Here is a 23,398-nt window from a genome sequence, read left to right as displayed (position 1 = left end):
CCCATTCGCTCCCTCGATCGTCCACCTACCCTTCAATCTTTGTGCTGACAGCTCCACGATGCGGTGGCGGCTGCCGGGCTTCCGTTCGACACTTCCCGCCAGTGTCGCACTCCTCCTTCTCCCAGCTTTGGTTGCTCCGCTGCAGCAACCAGATGCTCATGACCCCATCTCTCGTATCTCTGTGCCTCTAGCACAAGAGTCATCAAGACAAAATGCGGCCAATTTGGTCGTACCACCCATCGTGAAACCCAACGATGCGAGCGCCCTTGCTACTCTGGCTCTGGCAGGCTCCGGCCGCGCCGTTCGAGCCCCTCCTGTCCAAGCCAGCAGCACCGCTGCGGGCTTGGCTTCGCAGCTTCACGCGCGGTCCTTGCAGGACTGGGAGGTTGAGGATTTTGTGCTACTGGCGACCGTCGACGGAACCATTCACGCCCGTGATCGCAAGACCGGATCTGCTCGTTGGGCCCTGGAGGTCCCGAGCAGTCCTCTGGTCGAAAGCATCTACCACCGAGCGAATCGTTCCAGTTTTGACGATACCGAGCCCGAAGACGACTTTTTATGGATTGTCGAACCGAGCCAAGATGGCAGCCTTTATATCTACAGCCCCGCCCCCGATGCCGGCTTGCAAAAGCTCGGCTTAACTGTGAAGCAACTTGTTGACGAAACCCCCTATTCTGGTACCGAGCCTGCTGTGACCTATACTGCTCGGAAAGAAACTACACTATACACCGTTGACGCCCGGACTGGCAGCATTTTGCGGGTGTTTAGTTCCCGTGGTCCGATTACCGCTGCACCGGAATGTCGGAAGGTGAACGGAGAAGATTCGGACTCCGATGAGTGCGAGTCGACATCTGGAACTTTAATTCTTGGTCGAGTTGAATATGCCATCGCCATACAAAACACAGAGACGGGAGATCCAATTTGCACGTTGAAATACTCCGAGTGGGCACCGAACAACCGTGATATGGACCTACAGAGCCAGTACTACAGGACGATGGATGAAAGCCACATTTACAGCATGCATGATGGCGTTGTGTTGGGATTCGATCACTCGCGCATGGATCGGCCTCGCTACACCCAGCGCTTTTCATCTCCTGTGGCACGAGTCTTTGATGTGATTCGTCCTGCCAACAAAGATGCACCCAATGCCTCGACTCCGCTAGTCCTGCTCTCACAGCCTCTTCAGCCACCGGATCCCGATTATGGATCCCTTGGCGATGAAAGGGACATGCGTGTATTCATCGATTGCACTGAGGCAGGGGGCTGGTATGCCTTTTCAGAGGAAACCTATCCCCTGGCCACAGGCCGCGCTCCAATGGCTCAATGCTACGACAAAGACTTCTTCCGTCGGGGACAAGCCCTTATGAGTCTTACTGCGCGTCAACAACGGAATGCGTTGGCCGGTGTTCACTCTCTCACTGGCCCTCGGATCATCCGTCCACACATTCCTAAAATCGCCGGGTCATCTTTATCTGAACTTTCAAATGATACACCGCGAGATGTCTTTCGCAGTCCGTCCGAGCTTGCTTTGCCCCCCGCATTGCGAAATAGCGCCATCATTCGCAAGAGCTGGGACAACGCTTTGGATATTGTTGTGACGTTGATTTTAATGTTCATCTGCACGTTCATCTACTTCAACTCGCACCACCTTCGCGATTTGGCCAAGCAGAAATTGGACATAAAGAACATCATCAACTCAAGTGACAAGCCCTCTCTATCGACCCCTTCCACCCCTGTTGTCGGTGGTGCCCCGGATGTCAAGCGTTCATCTACTCCAACTCAACAAGTTCCTAGCGTCACGGTGAGTTTAGACTTGGACGATGCGTCACCTGAGGGTGCATCAACCCCGCGCGCGTCGCCAAACCACACTCTAGACTCCACCCCGCGTGTACAGATTCGTGAGCCGTCGCGCGGCCCTGATGACGAGGACTCCAACGAGGCTGGAAAGCCAAAGAAAAAGCCCCGCGCTCGGGGTTCTAGAGGAGGGAAGTCACACCGCCGTCGCAAGAAGCCTGGTAGTGAGGGTGATAGCCCTGAGGGGGTCGACCAGGTCGTGGAGCAGGCCAACAGTCTAGCCCCCAAGTCTCGACTTGAGAACGATGCTCAAACGGTCCGGACTGTTTCAAATGAGATTATTGAGATGGATGGCGTTGTTCGCATCGGCCGGCTTCAGGTTTTCACTGATGTTGTGCTTGGACATGGTAGTCATGGCACCGTGGTTTACCGTGGTTCGTTCGATGGAAGAGACGTAGCGGTCAAGCGTATGTTGATGGAATTCTATGACATTGCATCCCATGAGGTGGGCCTATTGCAGGAAAGTGATGACCACCATAATGTGATCCGATACTTTTGCCGCGAGCAAGCCACCGGGTTCTTGTATATTGGCCTCGAGCTTTGTCCAGCATCTCTGCAGGATGTGATTGAGCGTCCCGCCAGCTACCCGGAACTAATTCAAACTGGCTTAGACTTGCCCGACGTGCTACGCCAGATCACTCAGGGTGTCCGTTACTTGCACTCTTTGAAGATCGTCCATCGTGATCTGAAGCCGCAGAACATTCTCGTGGCTATGCCGCGTGGCCGGACTGTTTCGCGGTCATTGCGGCTCCTCATCTCGGATTTCGGCCTGTGCAAGAAACTTGAAGACAACCAAAGCTCATTCAGGGCGACCACTGCCCACGCTGCTGGAACTTCCGGATGGCGTGCCCCAGAACTTCTGGTGGATGATGACGGTCCTATATCTCTCGCATCCCAGCACACCGAGTCCTCGGAGCCTGCTGTGGTAGACCCACAGACAAACCGCCGCGCCACTAGGGCCATCGATATCTTCTCATTGGGTTGCGTGTTCTACTACGTCTTGACCCGTGGCGGTCACCCATTCGACAAGAATGGCAAATTCATGCGCGAGGCAAACATCGTCAAGGGCCAATTTGATTTGGAGGAATTAAACCGCCTAGGCGACTATGCTTTCGAGGCGGATGATTTGATCCGCTCAATGCTGTCTTTAGACCCTCGCCAACGGTAAGCATCCTACTTCCCATCAACACACTCAATTTACTGACATGAACTTGTAGTCCCGACGCAAGCGCTGTGTTGATGCATCCGTTCTTCTGGCCCCCGTCAGACCGTCTCACGTTCCTCTGTGATGTATCTGACCACTTTGAATTCGAGCCCCGCGACCCTCCATCGGACTCCCTACTTTGTCTGGAATCAGTGGCTGAGCGGGTAATGGGTCCCGAAATGGATTTCCTGCGCTCATTGCCGCGAGACTTTAAAGACAATCTCGGCAAGCAGCGCAAGTACACTGGGTCCCGGATGCTGGATCTCTTGAGGGCTCTCCGCAACAAGCGCAATCACTACAATGATATGCCTGATCATCTGAAGGATTATATTGGTGGCTTGCCCGAAGGGTATCTCAATTTCTGGACATACAGGTTCCCGAGCTTGTTGATGAGCTGTCATGCAGTCGTTGTTGAGCTGGGTTTGACTCGCATTGATCGCTTCCGGAGGTATTTTGTGCCTCCGGAATAGAACTTTATCTAACGATGTCTCTTTGGAAAATATATACATAGAGGGCATTATCTGAAAATCCATCCCATGTATATTGTTTATTATATAGCATCTGTTTTGTATGGAACCTCTCAGGAACCCTTAACTTTGTTGATATCAATCTACCAAAAGGCGAAAAAAAAGCGTTCATCATTTTCTTGTCCTTGTCAAGTAAATCAGTAATATGTCTCATAGACAGATAAAGTGGATCGCCGACGTGATTACTTCGCGCCAGTTTCTTCCGCGTTCTGATTTCTCTCCGCACCTTTTTCTCTCTTGCGCACTCACCCACTCACCCTGCACCATCTCGTTTGGTGTTTGGCACCTTGTCTCTTTGAGAGGTCATGTGTGTCTGATAATTCATCTTTCCCAATTTCCTTCCTACCATTAATTGCCGTTCCACGCTAGCTCTACCGGCTTTTACTAGCAACTACCGTCACCACAACTTCCCGACCTCACGCACCATTGTTCCAATCAAAACTCTCAGTCATACGCGCATCTGCTGTTTATTGTATCACTTTATGCAATGGTGTTCCTCCGACTTTCAATTAAAGTCTTCCCGCGGGAGCAGCTGAGCTCGAGCTCGAGCTCCAGCTGGGGCAGGACCTTCCTTGGCGCGCGAAAGCCTGCCAACGATGATTCTAGCCAGGGATCTGGAGTCTCATCGACACTAAAGAAACCTGGTGTCTTCTTGCTTGTCCTTGAACGCCCCGAGGAGGTTTCGCTTGGTGGGCTTGCGGGTATGATCCAAGAACACTGGGCAAAGCTTCACCCAGAACTGGAGTAAGTGTTCATAAGCTTGATGGATGAGAAGCTCATCCGGTGTCTCAAACTTCAATTGCTAACTATGTTGGTTGATAGACCGCTTTCGATCAAGAAAATCCTCGATGACACGAAGGAGGAACTCGATCTTTATCCCGATCTGACTGTTGCTGATGTCTGGGTTGACTATGGAAAAGCCCGCACTGATGGCCTTGACCAACGTGGATCCGTTCGCGTTATTCAGAAGCCTACCGTAGCTGCCCCCGAGCGATTCCCGTCTGTCGATCAGGATTGGGATGCTGCTATCGTTGCTTATGAACGAAAGCGTGCCATGAAGGATAAAAAGGAAGCCATGGAGACCCAATTCCCGGCTATTCAGGAAGAAGATGAGGAGAGCAGCGTTCCATCGCTGCGTACTCACTCTCGATCTCTCTCTCAATCTCATGTTCATTGGGAACATTCGCCTGAATCGTCTCAGCATACCAATAATGACCCTCATCTCTCAGCTCAGGAGTCACCAGTTGAGCACTGCCATCGCGATTTACCTCTTTCTTCGGTTGAAGTCCATAATCTCGTCACCACTTCCTCTCCTGCAAAGTCTACAGGCCCTACCATTGCTGGCACACCACCTCCCAGGCACGAAAGCGAGGAGCTCGGCGAGTCTCCATCACCAGCCGAGCGACAAGCATCTATTGCCAGATCCCAACCTACAACTGCATTTGTAGTTGCCAGCTCATCCCAACTGCAGCCTAGGTTGCAAAAGCTCACAAAGCTACCACCCATTGCGAGTAGTACAGCCAAGCGGACAATTACGCAAATGCCCGACGATGCTAAATCCCCACCTATATCATCTGCGCTCAAACATAACACTCCCCACCAACAGATGCAACCTACCGAGGAGGCTACTGCGAGCTCCAGTGACATGGAATCAGAGTCTGCTTCGCAACGTATCGTGAAAATTCCATCTAAGCCGGGCATGCCAAATGGAGTCAAAGGGCAAGGACATCTTGCGGCAGTGGCTCAGATTGTATCTCGACCCCTGCAGAAAAAGCAAGCGGAAACGGTGATCGGGATCTCCAGTGAGTCATCGCGCGAAGAGGAAAGCGACAGTGAGGACTACAGGGTAGAAGGGGTAAAGAAGAATGCCCAACAGGACCAAAGAGAAATGCAAGATCAGGTCGAGTCTGAGTCTGAGTCTGAGTCTGAGTCTGAGTCTGAGTCTGATTCCGAGTCTGATTCCGAGTCTGAATCGGACTCTGATGCCAGCGGAGAGGATAGACCCAAGGATGAGCCCATCACGCCTCGAATTGATCACTCAATTCCGATCACTGGGGATGTGATTGATCTAGAGGGCGATGTACAGATGGAAGAGCCTAGAGTAACTAGGAGCTCCCAATTCTCAGAGCAGTCGGATCCGTCGATGTTGAAAACAAACGGTACAAATCTTGAGACTCAATCACGCAAGCGAAAGCAGGCCTCCGAAGAGCCCGTGTCGGTCAAAGAAGCTCGACAAGAACAGACCCATCCCTCCACCCGGGTCCCATCTACTCCTCCACGATCAGTGCCTGCGGTCATTGTGCGCTCTGAACAGGCCCGACATTGCATGTCGAAGTCGCCAGCCGCTCAAACGAGCCCAATGCGCAGGCGGATCCGTGCGCCTTCTTTCTCGAGCCCAGCTCGAAAAGCTAGTGTTCGAGAGGAGAACGAAGCGCCCCTCAAACCTCTTCTATCTGGAATTGGCCTGGGAATCACACAGAGCCCTCCTAGCAAGCAACCTGTCAGGTTGGATTTTTCGCAAGAATCTGACGTAGCATCCACCCAGAACTCTTTTGGTGGGCCGCTTTTCCCAAGTAGCATCGGGACTGTTGCCGATGCGCCTACTAGTGCTTCTGTTAACAAACAGACTCCAGCAATTGAAAGAACAAGAACGCTGCAATCAGCCATCCGTGCCAAGGATTCCCCAATAACAGAGAGGCGATCCGTATCTTTCGCCGAGGGGGAGAGTCTTGCTTCTAGCTTGGACCCCGCTCCACGCTCCACTCGGCGCAACGCTGCGATCATCAAATCCGTCCCCACCATCAGCCCTACCCAGGAGATTCCTTTGAGCGCGACCCCACGAAATACTACGTCCAAGGGCAAGCCCGCTCAGCAGACGCCCAACGCTGTCAAATCTACCCAGGGAACACCTTCGACCTCCAAATCTAGCAAAGCCACACCCAAGGCAATCGCCAATAACAAAACATACAAATCTTCTTCCGAACATGCTCAGGCAGCACCGTCCAGTAGTCAGGTGGTCTACCCACCCGGATTTGATATCGATTATTTAACCCAGCAAGTTGAAATCGAAAAGAAGGCAAAGGCGAAGGCCAAGGAGGATGAGAAAGCAATAAGGAACAAGGAAATCGCAGAGAGGGCCGAAATCGAGCACAAGCTTCGGGAAAACTATGATCCCCAGCTCACGATTGTTTTGACCGAGATGCAGAATCTCTTGCAGAAATTGGCCAACTCCAGATTAGAATACGCTAAGCGAAAGCCGCTCCGCCTCAGACTGGAAGCCTTGCGTGAAAATCTACAAGTCTGCGAACAAAGGCTGGAGGCACAAAAGTCCACCCCGCGGGAACCTGTCACAAGAAAGCCAAATATAACCCTTAAAGACTTGCTGAGCAGTAAAAAACAGGAACTGGCTGTTAAGCTGCGACCTGAGCCCAAATCTGCCCCAGCTCCCCGCGGTGATGTGTACGAAGTGCCCAGCTCTGGTGAGTCTGAGTCTGAATCTGAATCTGACTCCACCAGTGACGATGATAGCCAAAGTGACAGTGAGTCAGGCGACATAATGCCCAATGGCCAGTCAATCAAAATGCGCAAGCCCTGGTCTCAGCGGTCCGATTAAGATGAATTCTTTGATTTTTTAAGATATCCCATTGTTTCCCATGTATGCGATTCATTGCTTTTTTACCTCTGCCAACATCGAAAGAACCCTGTACATTGTTTCCACCAGAGTATGTATGATATTGAACCAACGCTGAACACGAAATGCAATCTTCATTTCAAAATTGTGATTGAACCCAGTCGAGATCAGACACACCTACTAGAACCTCTGATATTGGAGCACTGAACGTTGTGTATATGTTTCCATAAATTGTCAAGTTTACAAATTGACTCTATGCTGGTGTTTGCCTGTATGGGTGATGGTAGCCGGCCTTGAGTTCCGGCTTGGATAGGAGGTCTGAAAAACTATAGGTCCGATAAATCCGATGGCAATTCTATGGCTTTGTGGCCACTCGGTTACTAGCATAATCTTGACATTATTTTGCCATTGCTTCAATCGTGGCATGTCTCGATCTTCAACAGTTGGAGCAAACACTCACACATCGGCAGCATCAACGTTTAATCGACACTTCGCTTCAATACTCATTCTCACTGTTCTTTTTACATCGGTGATCGACAGCTACTCCCAACCATGGCGGCCGTAATGCCCAGGTAAGTGTTGCCACCGCACACAGCCCGCCTCACTCTAATGTAACGCAGCACGGCATACACGCCGCACCCCACCAGAGTGATGAAGGCAGCGCAGTGGATGGGCACACGAGAAGTCGAAGTGGGAATCGTACCCAAGCCAAAAATCACAGACCCTGCCGACGCCATTGTCCAAATCACCCACTGCACGATCTCCGGCTCAGACATCCACCTATACGAGGGCGAGCTCAAAGACGCAATGGAAAAAGGCGACATTCTCGGCCAAGAAGCCATCGGCATTGTGGAAGAAGTCGGGCCGAATGTCAAAACCCTCAAAGCCGGTGACCGGGTCATCATCCTGCCCGTCATCTCATGCGGCACCTGCGACTATTGCCAGCGACAGAAGTATTCGCTCTGCGACAACACAAACCCATCCAAGGAAGTGGAAGCCGCGTACGGACACCGACTCGGCGGGAAGCTGGGCTACAGTCGGCTGTGTGGTGGGTATCCCGGTGACCAGGCGGAGTACTGCCGTGTGCCGCATGCAGACTTATCGTGCGTCAGGGCGCCGGAGCATATCGATGCGCGGAAATTACTTGGTCTGACAAATGTCATGACCACCGCTTGGCATGCGCTGGAGTTGGCTGAGGTGCAGGAAGGCGATGTGGTGGGTGTGTGGGGTTGTGGGCCGATTGGCCTTGCTACGCAGCGACTGGCGAAGCTCCGTGGGGCCAAGAAGATCTATGCCATGGATAAGGATGCGCAAAGACTGCGAATTGCCGAAGACTTCGGCATGACTCCTATTAATGTGGATGCTCATCCCGATGTGGCCGAGTACATTTTGTCGATTCAGGAGCAAGGCCTTGATCGATCTATTGAGGCTAGTGGGTTCCGTAGTTCGCCGAAAACCGAGTATCCGTCGACACGGGCAAATGGACAGGAGAAGGATAGCAGTGATACACTATCGGCGATAATCAAGGCAACCCGTAAAGGTGGCAATATGGCATTGGTTGGGGATTTCTTCTTCACGATGCATGACTTCCCAATTGGGCCGTTGATGCAGAAAGCACTTACAGTGCGTGGGGGTCAAACGTGGCCGCAAAAGGTAGGCTGGGTTCTTTTCTCTTCTGATTTAGATTGATAGCTTACCAGGTGCAGTATTATCCGTTCTTGATGGATCTGGTGGTACAAGGAAAGCTCGATTCGGCGTGGATGTTCACGTATGTGGATGAATTTGAGAACATCGCGGAGATGTACCAGAAGTTCTCACAGCATGAGATCCCAGGCAGACTGAAAGTGTGCTTAGTGACGGCATTTGGACGTAGCCAACAGATGCAAAGCTACAGCGACCTGCCAGTTCATAACCTGAGCCTTGAAGTTGACGAGTAGTCAGCAAAGTCAGCAAAAGCTTTGAAACCCCTTGCACGCCTTAGCTCTCAAATAAATAAGCACTGGCTCATGAGAACTAGTCACTCTGCACTTAATTAACAACTTGCCGTGTTTCCCCCCCCCCCCCCCCCCCCCCCCCCCCCCCCCCCCCTCCTCATTCATTGCACTCGATTGGAATGCCCTGGGCTTTAAAGCCCGAAATGGTAGACAAAAGGCTCTATAGTAGATCACAGGACATTTTCATTCTTGTCAGGCAACGGCCCTGTCAACATAGTCTTCTCCCATAGCGGTAACAACAAATGGTCTGCACTGCAATTCGTCGCCTCACACTTCCTACCCATACACGGGATGACGCCGGGCTAAAACTAGGGCCAGCTAGTCTACGAAGGATTTAAAGCCTTCCGCCACCTAGCCGATGACAAGCTAACCATCTTTCGCCCCAACTGCAACGCCAAGCGCATGCAGTACTCCGCTAAAGGAGTCTCCATCCTAGTCGTTCCAGAGGATTCTTTTCATCTAGTGCATGCAGCTAGCAGTCTGTGCAAATGCGAGCATGGACCACTCCACGACTCCGGCGCCGCAATATATGTCAGACCCATACTCATCCTCTGCGTAACAAGGGCCAAGTTCGCCAGAGGATACAACGCTGGTTGTATTTGCTATAACCAACTGGTGTGTACCACGGAGCTGCCGCGGAAAAAGTGCTGATTTTGGAGGACTTTGATCGCTGTGCACCGCACGGAATCAGCACTGCCAAGGTTGGTGGGAAATATGCCCCTGTGTTGCGGAACAGTGACCAGGTGCGGCAGGAAGGGTTTGGGATTAATCTTCATTTGGATAGTGCGCCTCGCACTGAAATTGATGAGTACTCAACTTCTGCTTTCATTGGAGTGAAGTGGGACGGCGATCAGCTCACTTTGAGCCAGGTGAATAGCCACGATGCGATCGACTCCGTTGCAGTGGCTTCAGTGCCGGAAATTGCCTACACGTTGGGCTATCGGGTGGAGAAGAGGTGGATTGCTTATGAGGAGCTGCGTGAGTTTGCTGAGTTCATTGCTGCTGGTACAGTGGCAGCGTTGGTGTCTGAGGGTAGTATTACAATTCAGTCCCGTGGTGATCAATTTGCGTATCATTGCTGGGCTTAGAAGGAGGGTGGTGAGGCTTGAGCAAAGTTGCATCAGACTCTTCATGGTATACAATCTGGAACTGTGAGGGGCAGGTACCACCGAAGGGATGGACACAGCAAGGATAGGAGGAGAGCTGAATGGTGCTAGTGTCCCATGAACAGGCTCGAGGGTTGTGGCAGGTTCATCCAATTACAGGAAGCCTACAGTCTCAGTTTCTTTCTAAAAATACAAATTAATTGTCATGGTTTTACATTCCGAGTGAGATGAGTTCTCCTGAGCTGCTCTTTCAGTGCAGCTACCTAGGCCCTTCCTCTTTAGAATTTAAATCCACTCTATGTGCTAACTGTTCTTACTTGCTCTGGCTTGCTTGAGATTTTTAATTTCAGCTTTGCAGGGGCAACTTTCTGCATGTGTTGAGTGGTATAGTTCGTCCCTGTTCAGACTCAGCCACTTAGAGTCCAACTAATTTAAACCATCTTGTGTGCCGATGGTCTATATTTAAACCCTTGAAACGACAAGTAGATTGAGGACCAAGTCTATAGGATGAGCCACTATTGTAAAGATTACAAATATTGCACACAGCAAAAAAGACCTCGGGGCTAGGCTCTGGAGATGGGAAAAATTCCCCCTAATCACCGATATCAGCTATTGATGCTCGGGGTCGGACAAAGGGTAGGAGATGTGTGGATCCATTGCCCAAATTTGATGTTAAACTCGATGTAAACAAAGGCATACCTGAAAATGGTACGGAGATAAAGTAGGAAGCCTAAATGGAGTGGTGTGCAGGCATGGGATACTCGTGGACTTTGGTTGAGCATGTATTGACATAGATATATTTCTTAATTTGTATGGCAGATTCGAGCAGAACCTCCCAATAAACTCCGTGCTAATAGCATTGACGTTGCAGTTGAACCTTGGAGGTTCATAATCGACCCACTTAAATACCCAAAATAGGTAAGGGAGCTCGGTGAAACGGACTCCGTTTCTCCGTTGTACGTCGGAAAGCCTCCCCCCCCCCACGAGGTAGAGGTGGATAACTTCGGTGGCTTCGCTGTCCGTCCACCGATACAATGATTTTGATTAAAAGGGTCAGGTTCGCTCGCCTGTTTCAAGAGCCTAGAGTTTTACGCTCTTACACACAAGTCCATTCCTCGCCATGGAGAAGGACCACGATGAGCCCGAGTTCGCTCCAATCACGGCGCGAACTGCAACTGCTCTAGAGGAACGAGAACAACAGGCCTTGACTCGCATTGCCTCCAGCAAACTTGGCCAACAACTTTCAAGATCGGCAAGCAAGAAAGAAGGTCTCGACCCCCACCTGGATCCAACCAACCCCCGATTTGATCATCACCGATGGGCGCAGATGGTGTTGGACCAGGTGAATGACTCAGGCATTGATATCCTTCAGCAAGGCGTGGTCTTCTCCAATCTATGTGTGAGCGGTTCCGGCTCCGCTCTTCAATACCAGGAAACTCTCACTTCCAGTTTGAAAGTGCCCTTCCAATCAGCGATAAGAGCTTTGACGGGACGGAGCTCACCACCTAGACAAATCCTTCGCAGCTTCGATGGCCTACTTCAGGGAGGAGAACTCCTTCTTGTCTTGGGTCGACCCGGTAGTGGATGTACGACTTTCCTGAAGACTATCTGCGGACACCTTGGGGGTTTGACAGTAGAGCCTGAAAGTAAACTTCATTACGAAGGAGTTGCATTTGATCACATGATCAAACATCACCGAGGAGAGGTTGCATACAACAAGGAGGTCGACCTTCATTTCCCTCACTTGACTGTGGGTCAGACCCTCACATTCGCCGCCCATGCTCGTGCACCCCAACAACGCCCGGAAGGTATGACCCGCGATGAATACGTTGAGACAATCACTCAGGTAGTTCTGTCCGTCTTTGGATTGTCTCACACCTACAACACCAAGGTGGGCAATGAATTTGTACGTGGTGTTAGTGGAGGTGAGAGAAAGCGAGTCAGTATTGCTGAGATGTTTCTGGCTCGCTGTCGCATCGGAGCATGGGACAACAGCACCCGTGGTCTGGATGCTGCATCCGCTCTGAAATTTGTTAGCTCACTGCGTCTCGCAGCTGATATGGGAAAGTCTTGCCATGCCATTGCAGCCTACCAAGCATCGCAATCAATGTATGATCTTTTCGACAAGGTGATCCTGCTATACGAAGGATACCAGATCTACTACGGACCCAGAGACCGTGCAGTATCCTATTTCGAAGACATGGGCTGGGAGAGACCCGAGCGCCAAGTCAGCGGCGACTTCTTGACTGCTATCACCAACCCCGCAGAACGGACGGCACGGCCTGGCATGGAGAACAAGGTTCCCCGCACAGCGAAGGAGTTTTCCGAGCATTGGAAAAAGAGCCCGGAGTGTCAGCTTTTGCATGACGATATTTCCAAGTTCGAAAGTGAACATCCGCCAAATGGAGACGACGCGAAGAGGCTCATGGAAAGCCACGAAGAGCGGCAAGCCCACCACACTCGATCTCGCAGCCCTTTCCTGCTCTCCATCCCTATGCAGGTTCGGCTTTGCACGCGCAGAGCCCACCAGCGAATGCTTCAGGATCTCCCAACAGCCATGTCACCGGTTGTTGTCCAGATCGTTCTCTCTCTGATCATTGGATCCATCTTCTACAATACTCCGGATTCACCCAGCTTCTTCTTCCAAAAGGGTGCAGTGATGTATTTTGCTGTGCTTATGAACGCTCTACTTACGATCAACGAAATCCTTCAACTTTATGCTCAGCGCCCTGTCGTCGAAAAGCAAGCTGGATATGCCTTTGTCCACCCATTCACCGAAGCCCTAGCCAGTCTTGTCGTCGATCTACCGATCAAGATCATACGAATTTCAATTTTCACGATAGTCCTCTACTTCATGGCAAACCTGCGCCGCGAAGCGGGAGCTTTCTTCATCCATTACCTATTCTTGCTCACTGCAGTTTTGTCTATGTCTGGCATGTTCCGCAGTGTCGGTGCGTTGACTAAAACTTCTGGGCAGGCTATGGCGATTGCCGGTGTGCTTGTGCTTTGCATTGTCGTTTATACTGGGTTTACTCTTCCGCAGCCGTACATGCATCCGTGGCTTTCTTGGATCCGGTGGATCAACCCGATCTACTATACCTTCGAAGCACTTGTGGCCAATGAATTCCATGGTCGGACATTCGACTGTTCCACATTCGTCCCAAGTTATGGAACTGGCACGTCTTTCATCTGTTCCACTGTCGGTGCAGTCGCCGGTCAAAGAACGGTATCTGGGGATGCTTTCATCGAGAAGAACTACGAGTACAAGCACTCTCACATGTGGCGGAACTATGGAATTCTCATCGCTTTCTTCATCGCCTTCAATGCTCTCTACTTGATTGCCACAGAGTACATCACAGATGATAAGTCAAAGGCCGAGGCCTTGGTCTTCCGCCCTGGACATGCACCCAAGTATCTACAGGAAGGTCACAGTGTCGAGCTTGGAATTGAGGAGGTAAATAAGCTCGAGCTGCAGAAAACCAGTGACACCATCCGTCTGCCCGAGCAAAAGGACATTCTGTCATGGCACTCTCTCAACTACGACATCCCTGTGAAGGAGGGCACCCGAAGACTCTTGGACAATGTCAATGGTTGGGTCAAGCCTGGTAGCCTGACTGCCTTGATGGGTGTTTCAGGAGCTGGAAAGACAACACTACTTGATGTTCTTGCGCAGAGAGTCTCCATTGGCATTGTCTCCGGTGATATCTTCGTGAACGGCAAGGGACTTGCAGCAAACTTTCCCCGTCGGACTGGATATGTACAACAGCAAGATCTTCATCTGGACAGTACCACTGTGAGAGAAGCTTTGCGTTTCAGTGCAATGCTTCGTCAACCTCAAAATGTTACTAAACAAGAGAAGTATGAGTACGTTGAACAAGTCATCCAAATCTTAGGCATGGGAGATTTCGCCGAAGCGGTCGTGGGAAACCTGGGAGAGGGTCTCAACGTCGAGCAAAGGAAACTGCTTAGTATTGGTGTCGAACTTGCTGCCAAGCCCACCCTGCTTATCTTCCTCGATGAACCTACTAGCGGTCTCGACTCCCAAAGCTCTTGGACCATTTGTCAATTCCTGAGAAGACTTGCAGATCATGGCCAGGCTGTTCTTGCAACAATCCATCAGCCTAGTGCGCAGTTGTTCCAAACCTTCGATCGTTTGCTCTTCCTTGCCAAGGGAGGAAAAACAGTCTACTTTGGCGACATCGGAAGCCAATCCTCCACTCTTTTGAATTACTTCAGGCAAAATGGCGCGCGAGCATGTGAGAAACTTGAGAATCCCGCTGAATATGTTCTTGAAATGGTTGCTGGCGATTCTTGCACAGTAGACTGGGTTGAGGCCTGGAACAAGAGTCCAGAGTATGAAGAGGTACAAGCTGAGGTCGAACGACTTCATTACGCCCGCAAGCCGTCTATTCACCAACCTGTCGTGGACAAGTCTGATGAGCTTGACGATGACGACTCCGAGTTCGCCATGCCACTCAGCAGCCAGCTGTACTATGTCCTTGCAAGAGTCTTCCAACAGTACTACCGTCAGCCAGAATACATCTACTCCAAGTTTGTGTTGGGTATTGTGTCTGGTTTATTCATCGGCTTCTCGTTCTGGAAAGCAGACAACTCCCAACAAGGCTTCCAAAACGTGCTTTTCAGTATTTTCCTGTTGTGCACAATTTTCAACACCCTTGTGAATCAGATCATGCCCAAATTCGTTTTCCAGCGCTCCCTCTACGAAGTCCGCGAACGACCATCCCGTATCTACTCCTGGAAAGTCTTCATCCTGTCCCAGATGCTCGTGGAAATTCCCTTCCAAGTCTGTCTCGGTGTTTGTTCTTGGGCCTGCTTCTACTGGTCCGTCTTCGGCTCCGACCAAGACTCCGAGCGTCGCTCCCTGATCATGCTCTTTATCGTTCAATTCTACATCTACGCCGCAAGCATGGCACAGCTAGCCGTCTGCGCAATCCCGGAGCCCGCACTCGCAGCTATGCTGGCCACGCTGATGTTTGGTCTTTCCTTCATCTTCAACGGCGTCATGCAACCACCCGATGAACTCCCTCGCTTTTGGATATTCATGTACCGTGTCTCGCCATTTACCTACTACATCGGCGGTATCGGGGCTACGGCGCTCCATGGCCGTCCGGTCGAATGTAATGATGCGGAAATGAGTGTCTTTGATCCGCCGTCTGGTCAGACCTGCTTCCAGTATATGGAGAAGTATCTCGCGACTGCGCCCGGGACGCTTGTTAATTACAATGCCACGTCCGGTTGTGAGTACTGTTCTCTCCGCTCCGCGGATCAGTACCTTTCTGCAAGGAAGATTGAGTGGGGTGATCGCTGGAGAAACTACGGAATCTTCTGGTGTTATTTCATTTTCAATATCTTTGCTGCTATCACGCTTTATTACCTCTTCAGGGTGCGGGGCTCTAAGGCTAAGACAAAGAAGGCTTGATTGGCTCCGTTGGAACATAGATAGTGCCCGAAGGATTTGTATTTGCTTGGTGTTTCAGTGGTCTTTTTTGGTCTTCTTTGAGCCCTCTTTACGAGGTCTTTGTTCTTGTACATTTGCTACACATTTTGATACCTGGCTCGTTTATACATAGATGTTGATAAAAGGCATTGCTTTCTTTATATAATCAAAAATCTCGGCTTCTTCATTTTCTTTTGTGACTTCCTTCGCAACATGTACGATTAGCAATGTGGAGTTGGAGAGTATACGGCCCTTCATAAAGAATCACTTCACATTGTTTCTCTTCAGATAGGATCCCCCTCATTGTATTCCGTAGAATATTCATGCCCCACAACTTTACAGATGGTTTGATTCTACCGAACGGAAAATTTAAGGCAATAAGGCTATGTATAGGAGGGTAGATGCGTAATCTGGGGTAAATCCTTTCGCCTAAAAAGGCCCGGGCTGTCAATATCACGTGGGAACTTTTAAAGATGCGGAGATTAGTGAGGTACGCGGGGGACTGCGACAGTATTTCACAGCATGGAGGAAGTAGATATGACAAAAGCGGGTTTCTTTGTCCCAACAGGAACCTTGAGCATCATCTTGAATCCTTTTACCAAAGCCTTTTGACCGATCCAGTTTGAGATTAGCAAAGCCAAGCCGTGAAAAAGATCCATGGCATTGGCACTTCAAATCTTATTGGCCCCTCGTACTAGCGCTGATCCTTTCATTTTGTCGTCACCAACATCTTGACTCGCAAAATCCCCTTTAACGTCTTTTGCCTGCCTAAGCTGGATACAATCCAGCATGGCGGCCACCAACGCTACCCCTACGGCCACGGCTAATAGCACCAACGTAGTTAGCCCCCAGGGTGGCATCCTCGAAGGTGGCAACCCATCCCATTATGACCCCAAGAACCCGCTGGTGCTGTTTATAATCCAGGTAACTATGTCGGTATCCGAGAACCCAGAACTTTAACTGACCAAAAGGCCGTTATAATCATCGTGTTATGCCGTCTGATCCACTGGCCTCTTTCGAAGCTTCGTCAGCCCCGAGTGATCGCAGAGGTCATCGGGGGGATTGTTTTGGGCCCATCAGTGATGGGTCGCATTCCCGGATTTACCGACGCCATTTTTCCGACCGCCAGCATTCCCGGCCTTAACGTAGTCGCCAATCTGGGCCTGGTGCTTTTTCTTTTCTTGGTTGGTCTTGAAACCGATCTCCGCTTCCTGATCAGTAATTGGCGGGTCGCGTTGAGCGTGTCTGCCGCGGGCATGATCTTGCCCTTCGGGTTGGGTTGTGCCATCTCGTATGGCCTCTATCATGAATTCCACGATGACCCTGGTACCAAACCCATTGCCTTCGGTACATATCTCCTGTTCATCGGGATCTCCATGGCCATCACAGCTTTCCCTGTGCTGTGCCGTATCCTTACGGAGCTGAAGCTACTATCAACCAAGGTTGGTGTTATCGTGCTATCCGCCGGAGTTGGAAATGATGTGGTGGGCTGGATCCTGCTTGCACTCTGCGTTGCTCTTGTCAACGCGGGCAGTGGCATCACGGCTCTGTACGTGCTGCTAGTCTGTGTTGCCTACATACTCTTTTTGACCTTTGCTTTCCGCCCACTGTTCCTTTGCTTCCTCGAGAAAACGGGCAGCCTGCAAAAAGGGCCCAGCCAGTCGGTGGTTGCCCTGACTTTGCTCATAGCTCTGGCCTCGGCATTCTTCACTCAGGTTATTGGTATTCACGCCATCTTTGGTGGCTTTGTTATCGGATTGATCTGCCCGCACGAAGGCGGCTTTGCCATCAAAATCACCGAGAAAGTTGAGGACTTGGTCGCTGTCATTTTCTTGCCGCTTTATTTCACTCTGTCCGGTTTGAGTACCAATCTGGGCCTCCTTGACTCTGGAATTGTCTGGGGTTATGTGGTCGGTGTAATTGCCATCGCATTCATTGCGAAGGTTACCGGAGGTGCTGTTGCGTCGCGGCTCTGTGGCCTTTTATGGCGGGAAAGTTTTTCAATCGGTGTGTTAATGAGCTGCAAGGGGCTGGTGGAACTAATTGTGCTGGTACGTTTATGACACCAGTCAAAATTTCCCTGACTGAGAATGGAACTCTAATTTAAACGCTCACAGAATATTGGTCTCCAAGCCAAAATTTTGAGCACTCGCACGTTTACAATCTTTGTCGTGATGGCCTTGGTCACCACATTCCTTACTACTCCGTTAACCACCTGGCTGTATCCAAGATGGTACCAGGTCAAGGTCGAGCGATGGAGACGCGGGGAAATTGACTGGGAAGGCAACCCTGTTCAGCACCATGACCGAAATGACAGCGTTGCCCTTGCCAAGGGTCAGTTGAAGACCGTTCCAGTACGCAAGCTCCTTGTCTATCTCCGTCTCGATGGTCTGTCGGGTGTCTGCACCGTGGCAGCTCTGCTCAGCCCAAATGGACGTGCAGCTGTGTCATCACGAATCCACCCAGCGAAAATGCAAAAGCAAACCGAGCAAACCGTTGAAGATTCCTTTACCCCAGAAGAGGAGGAAAACACTACACTCAAGGTGCATGGTGTTAGGCTAATGGAATTGACCGACCGTGATTCTAGTGTCATGAAGGTTGCTGCAGCGGGCGAGCATGCGCTGTGGGATCCGGTGGTCAACACATTCCGTGCCTTCGGAGACTGGCATGATCTTTCGCTTATGGCTGGTGTATCTGTTGTCCCCGAGCACTCTTACGCAGACACTGTCATCGGCATGGCACAGCAGGACACCGCATATATGCTCCTTCTCCCCTGGAGCGAGACTGGAACACTGGCCGACCACCATAATGGATTGGAGATCGACGACACAAATCGGTTCTCCAATGGCGCCTACACAAGCTTCGTTTCTGATATCCTGGAGCGAGTAACAGGCCATGTAGGCATCTTTATTGAATACAGCCCAGCCTCAGCCTCATCCAAGGGACCCGTGATCTCACGGACCGCCAGCGGCCTGAGCCTCCAAGGCTCCATCTTCGCCCGTCAGCCAACGGGCAGCCGCTCTCACCACATTGTGCTTCCTTTCTTCGGCGGTGATGACGACCGCTTCGCTCTCCGGATGGTCATGCAGCTCGCCCAAAATGACTCGGTCACTGCGACTGTTCTACAAATTGGTGCACTGGGCAGTGACAGCACCAAAACAGGCGTGTCGACTGCAGTTGCTGCCTCTACCTCAAGTGCACTCCCCTCGTCCAGCTCTCAATCCGATATGGTCTTCTTCGAGACGCTCCGCGATTCAGTACCAGAGGAACTTCAAGAGCGTGTTGTCTTCCACCAACCAGCTGTCAACGAGACCATCACCGACGCAGTCCAACTGGCTGTCGTTTTTGTGCGCGAGGAACTTAACCACACTTCCAACAAGGCGAACAACATTGTCATTGTCGGTCGTCGTAGTATCTCCTCTGAAATTGAGCTGGGTATTTTGGAGGACGGTGTTGGCCAGGAGACCCGCCGGGCTCTGGGAGCTGTCGGGACTGCGATGGTACTGCCCGAGAGTAGGATTTACGGCAGTGTATTGGTGCTGCAGGCTGGGACCGACACTGGATTGGCTGATTACTATCGCTGAACATATTTTGAGATCTCTCGTGAAGCAGGCGTGAAGATTTTGATTAACCATTTGAGAATATTAATTTGTTCATATTAACATTTTGGACCATGCTATATGAACCGAAATGACAGAGATTATCACTGTCTATGTAACCAAGTGAAAGGAAAGCCAAACCCCAGAGCCAAAACACCATACTAAAGCAGGATTTCATGAATTTTGCAGAACACCAGATGATGCAGATGTAGACTGACCGGACCTCCTCCCTTCCCAAAACCACGGCGGACTGTACTGGCGACGATCCCGCATCAGCGAGTGCATATTCCGAGGCCAGTCCCCATCCGACGGAAACAAGCTAGTCTCATTTATCTCCCGCGCACTGGAGTGCGTCTCCTGACTGTCCAAGCCACCGCGCACAACCGCGATCAATTTGCCGAGGATGGCGTATTCAAATTTCAACTTGACGCTATAAGCGACAGGTTTGAACAAGACCTGCACAGCATAGTATCCGACGTACTCGATGACTACCACCGCGATATCCAATATCAGAATGAGGATATTGATAACCAGCAACTGGTTCAGAATTCCCTGGGGGCGGCCCTCGGGCCTGAGACGAAGGAGTTTGATCGTTTCCCAGACGTAAATGCTGGAGATAGTCAATTCCTGTAAACAGAAGCCGACCACCTGGACACGCTCCATGGTATCGTATCCGCGGGCCCAGCGACTTCTGGGATGAGCAACAGTCCCGTACAACAAAACCGTTGTCGGAAGATGGAATAGTACAGCATCGATACAGATCATCCACAACACACCGCGCAGCAGCTTCCTATTCTGTAGCACTAGATGCAGTCGCGACCACAGCACGACAGACTGGCCGGTGACCATACCGCACCAGCCCAGCACGACGAGGGTCACGCATAACCAGGGAGTGACGCCTGTGGAGAAGAAGAGAAGGACGAACCCGAGACCGTACGGCACGATGCAGACGGAGGAGACGAGTAGGCTCCAGAAGTAGGTGCCGTTCCAGCGTTTGAAGGAGAAGAAGCAGATGATGATAAGTTCGATGGCGTTGTACCAGGCTAGTGCGGCGAAGGCGGCGAACAAACCTGTGCGGGTAGGATCGGATGTACCATAGCTGTGGATGAGTGGGGTTGCGATGCTGCCGGCATTTTCGGTAGCCATTGGCGATAGAGGGACATTGCTGGTTATGTCCTATGATACCAGATAGATGAATAGGAAATTTCGATAAAAGGGGGATTGAGGATGGGAAGACGGTATAATTTTTTTTCCGTTGTGCCGAGCAGGAAGCTTAAAGGTCATTCAAAAGCACTTCAGTGGCAAGAAGAACTTGGACGATATCGGGGGCAAGTACAGCACATAGAGCTGATTCCATGACAGCTCCTCCGGTTTGCGGGGAAATTGGCGAAAGCGTACTGGTTGACAGGGAGATGAGGAAGTTCTCGAGCCATGGATCCATCTTTGGGAGAGTCTGTCGTTGCATGTCAGATTGGACTCGAACACCATGTATCCCCCCTGACGTTCTTCGCATTCTTGATCTTGTGGCTGAATCTTTGTTCGGAGTTGTCAATCCCCCTTGCTTTGAAGCTTAAGACATATGAGCAATATACAGCCATAGGGAGAGGATAGCTGAGAAGGTGGGTACCCACGGAAGACGACAGATGAGCCCTGCAGATAACCAGCGTGAAGTATAAGGACTCCATGTTGAATTGGAGGTCTTTTCGGGGAAAACAATTGGACTTGGACCACGAAGCTATTCACATCTGGCGCCTGATTCGCCAAAAGCCGAACGGCAGATCCACTGTGCTATGGAACTAGGCCGAGCTTGCTGATTGACCAAAAAAGTGGATCGGGGAGTCAATGGGAGCAACTGATGTACTGTCATCGATACAATAGCCTCACTGACATAACCACCCCACATTGTGGACATCACTGGCATCATCGACATGATTGATCAAAAAATGCACCAAGTCCAGAGCCGAGGATGCTGGGACGCGATAGATCGAACTGTGACGTCATCCGATCTGAACTCGATCTCGATCTCTGGATCGAGGATTTCTTTCTTTTTATTTGAACACTCTGTCATTCTCAGCAATGCAGGATCTGTTTCGCTATTGTTTTCGATCAATCCCTCGCGCGTTTCACTCTCGTCAATTGCGAGCGCACCTTGTTCGCAACCTATCGACTATGCCACCAAAGAGGAAAGCCACGGAACCGGCTCCGGAACAGCCCAATGGTCCGCAGGTTAGTAAAAAGGGTCGTTGCGACTTGCACCAACCACACCCAAATGCAAAGAAAACCGAGGATTTCGGTATAGTCTTACGCCAATTCTATCCACCCGAGATGAGCAACGAGCGCTGCCAAGCATACATCGATGGCGAGCTGGAACGCCCCATTGAAACACTACAGAATGCTTGCCGGGAAACCGCTGACAAACGCCGATCAATCGACGTGGGTAACGCCGTGGTACATTGGTTCAAGAGCGATCTCCGGCTTCATGACAGTAGGGCGCTGTACACGGCCTACCAAATTTCGAAAGAGAAACAGGTCCCGTTGATAGGACTTTACATTGTCTCCCCCGAGGATTGGACGGCCCATTTGACTAGCCCCGCCCGAGTGGATTTCACCTTGCGCACCCTCAAGCGACTGCAACAGGACCTGGGAGAGTTGGATATTCCTCTGTACATGGAAACACAGGTGAAACGGAAGGCAATCCCGGAACGGATTGTGGAATTGTGTCAACAGTGGGGCGCGAAGAGCCTATTTGCAAACATCGAGTATGAGGTAGACGAACTGCGGCGTGAATCTAAGCTTGTTAGACTCTGTGTGGAGAGCGATATCAATTTTACTCCCACTCATGATACATGTGTGGTCACTCCGGGCATGCTGGCTAGCCAGCAAGGGAAACAATATTCCGTTTATACACCATGGTATCGATCTTGGTTGGCCTTTTTGAAAGAAAACCCGGACTATCTCGAAGTCTCCGAGGAACCCGGGTCAAATTCAGGGAATGCGCGCCAACAATTTAAGGACCTGTTCGATTGCCAAGTCCCAGCTACACCCAAAATGTACCTCTTATCAGACGAAGACCAGAAACGCTTCGAAAAGCTGTACCCGGCCGGTGAACATGAGGCTCTGCAGCGACTAGACAACTTTCTCGAGGAGAAAGGTAAAAAGTATGAGGAGTTCCGGAGCATGTTGTCTGGAGAGCACACTTCGGCCTTGAGTCCCTACTTTGCATGCGGGGCGCTCAGCGCCAGGACTGCTGTTGTCGCAGCGAAGAGGACCAACAAAGGCCACCTCGATCGACATGATCCTGGTTACATGACCTGGATCAGCGAGCTGGCCTGGCGTGACTTTTACAAGCATGTTTTGGTGAACTGGCCCTTCATTTGGTAAGCTTTGATCTTCCAGGACAACGGGTTTCCCATCCTGACGCTAAGACTTGGTATAGTATGAACAAATGTTTCAAGCCCGAGCATACCAATATTGAATGGGAATACGACAAGGACCTGTTCCAAGCCTGGTGCGATGGCAAGACAGGCTTCCCGATCGTCGATGCAGCAATGCGCCAGCTCCGTCACTGCGCGTGGATGCATAATCGTACGCGCATGGTCGTCTCATCATTCCTTACCAAAGACTTGATGCTCGACTGGCGCCGTGGTGAGCGCTACTTCATGGAGAATCTGATTGATGGCGATTTCGCGTCCAATCACGGCGGGTGGGGATTCGGGTCCAGCACTGGTGTGGACCCACAGCCATACTTCCGCATTTTCAATCCTCTTCGCCAGAGTGAGCGATTCGATCCAGAGGGGGACTACATTCGGCAGTGGGTTCCGGAATTACGCGACGTGTCTGGAAATGCCATCCACGAGCCTTACGCGAAGGGAGCGGCAGCCATCGCGCAGAAAAATGGCTACCCCAAGCCCATTGTTGACCATGCAGAGAGCCGAGGTCGAGCGTTGGAGCGGTTCAAGAGTGTAATTAAGAAGTAGTATCTAAAATAGAGTGAAGTGTAGAACTTATTAATAAAAATGAAGGGT

General features: G+C 51.0%; 8 protein-coding genes across 8 annotated transcripts; 7 read left to right on the top strand and 1 right to left on the bottom strand.

The window, feature by feature from the left end:
- Positions 1-58: 58 nt before the first annotated feature.
- On the top strand, positions 59-3,528 carry Pdw03_8365 (Protein kinase and ribonuclease Ire1, putative; the record flags this gene model as incomplete). The annotated part of the gene is made up of 2 exons (XM_014678022.1): positions 59-3,018; positions 3,072-3,528. The coding sequence occupies 2 exons, from the start codon at positions 59-61 to the stop codon at positions 3,526-3,528; spliced, it is 3,417 nt and encodes a 1,138-aa protein (XP_014533508.1).
- A 544-nt stretch (positions 3,529-4,072) lies between these two features.
- Positions 4,073-7,198, top strand: Pdw03_8364 (putative serine-rich protein; the record flags this gene model as incomplete). The annotated part of the gene is made up of 2 exons (XM_014678021.1): positions 4,073-4,329; positions 4,408-7,198. 2 exons carry the CDS (start codon positions 4,073-4,075, stop codon positions 7,196-7,198), a joined length of 3,048 nt encoding a protein of 1,015 aa, XP_014533507.1.
- Positions 7,199-7,768: 570 nt separating this feature from the next.
- On the top strand, positions 7,769-9,153 carry Pdw03_8363 (Formaldehyde dehydrogenase, putative; the record flags this gene model as incomplete). Its single annotated transcript, XM_014678020.1, has 3 exons — positions 7,769-7,788; positions 7,837-8,869; positions 8,923-9,153. 3 exons carry the CDS (start codon positions 7,769-7,771, stop codon positions 9,151-9,153), a joined length of 1,284 nt encoding a protein of 427 aa, XP_014533506.1.
- Positions 9,154-9,698: 545 nt separating this feature from the next.
- Pdw03_8362 (Aminotransferase, class IV) lies at positions 9,699-10,298 on the top strand (the record flags this gene model as incomplete). Its single annotated transcript, XM_066101940.1, has 2 exons — positions 9,699-9,741; positions 9,856-10,298. The coding sequence occupies 2 exons, from the start codon at positions 9,699-9,701 to the stop codon at positions 10,296-10,298; spliced, it is 486 nt and encodes a 161-aa protein (XP_065957023.1).
- Positions 10,299-11,436: 1,138 nt separating this feature from the next.
- Positions 11,437-15,756, top strand: Pdw03_8361 (CDR ABC transporter; the record flags this gene model as incomplete). The annotated part of the gene is made up of 1 exon (XM_014678019.1): positions 11,437-15,756. One exon carries the CDS (start codon positions 11,437-11,439, stop codon positions 15,754-15,756), a length of 4,320 nt encoding a protein of 1,439 aa, XP_014533505.1.
- An 807-nt stretch (positions 15,757-16,563) lies between these two features.
- On the top strand, positions 16,564-19,358 carry Pdw03_8360 (Cation/H+ exchanger; the record flags this gene model as incomplete). Its single annotated transcript, XM_014678018.1, has 3 exons — positions 16,564-16,698; positions 16,746-17,825; positions 17,892-19,358. The coding sequence occupies 3 exons, from the start codon at positions 16,564-16,566 to the stop codon at positions 19,356-19,358; spliced, it is 2,682 nt and encodes an 893-aa protein (XP_014533504.1).
- A 189-nt stretch (positions 19,359-19,547) lies between these two features.
- Pdw03_8359 (uncharacterized protein) lies at positions 19,548-20,519 on the bottom strand (the record flags this gene model as incomplete). Its single annotated transcript, XM_014678017.1, has 1 exon — positions 19,548-20,519. The coding sequence occupies one exon, from the start codon at positions 20,517-20,519 to the stop codon at positions 19,548-19,550; it is 972 nt and encodes a 323-aa protein (XP_014533503.1).
- A 1,023-nt stretch (positions 20,520-21,542) lies between these two features.
- Positions 21,543-23,350, top strand: Pdw03_8358 (Cryptochrome/DNA photolyase, class 1; the record flags this gene model as incomplete). Its single annotated transcript, XM_014678015.1, has 2 exons — positions 21,543-22,750; positions 22,810-23,350. 2 exons carry the CDS (start codon positions 21,543-21,545, stop codon positions 23,348-23,350), a joined length of 1,749 nt encoding a protein of 582 aa, XP_014533501.1.
- Positions 23,351-23,398: the final 48 nt, after the last annotated feature.

The sequence above is a fragment of the Penicillium digitatum genome, chromosome 3, assembly GCF_016767815.1.
Source record: "Penicillium digitatum chromosome 3, complete sequence".
Taxonomy (NCBI): Eukaryota; Fungi; Ascomycota; class Eurotiomycetes; order Eurotiales; family Aspergillaceae; genus Penicillium; species Penicillium digitatum.
Note: the sequence above shows the minus strand (reverse complement) of the source record. Positions and strands in the feature narration are given on the sequence as shown.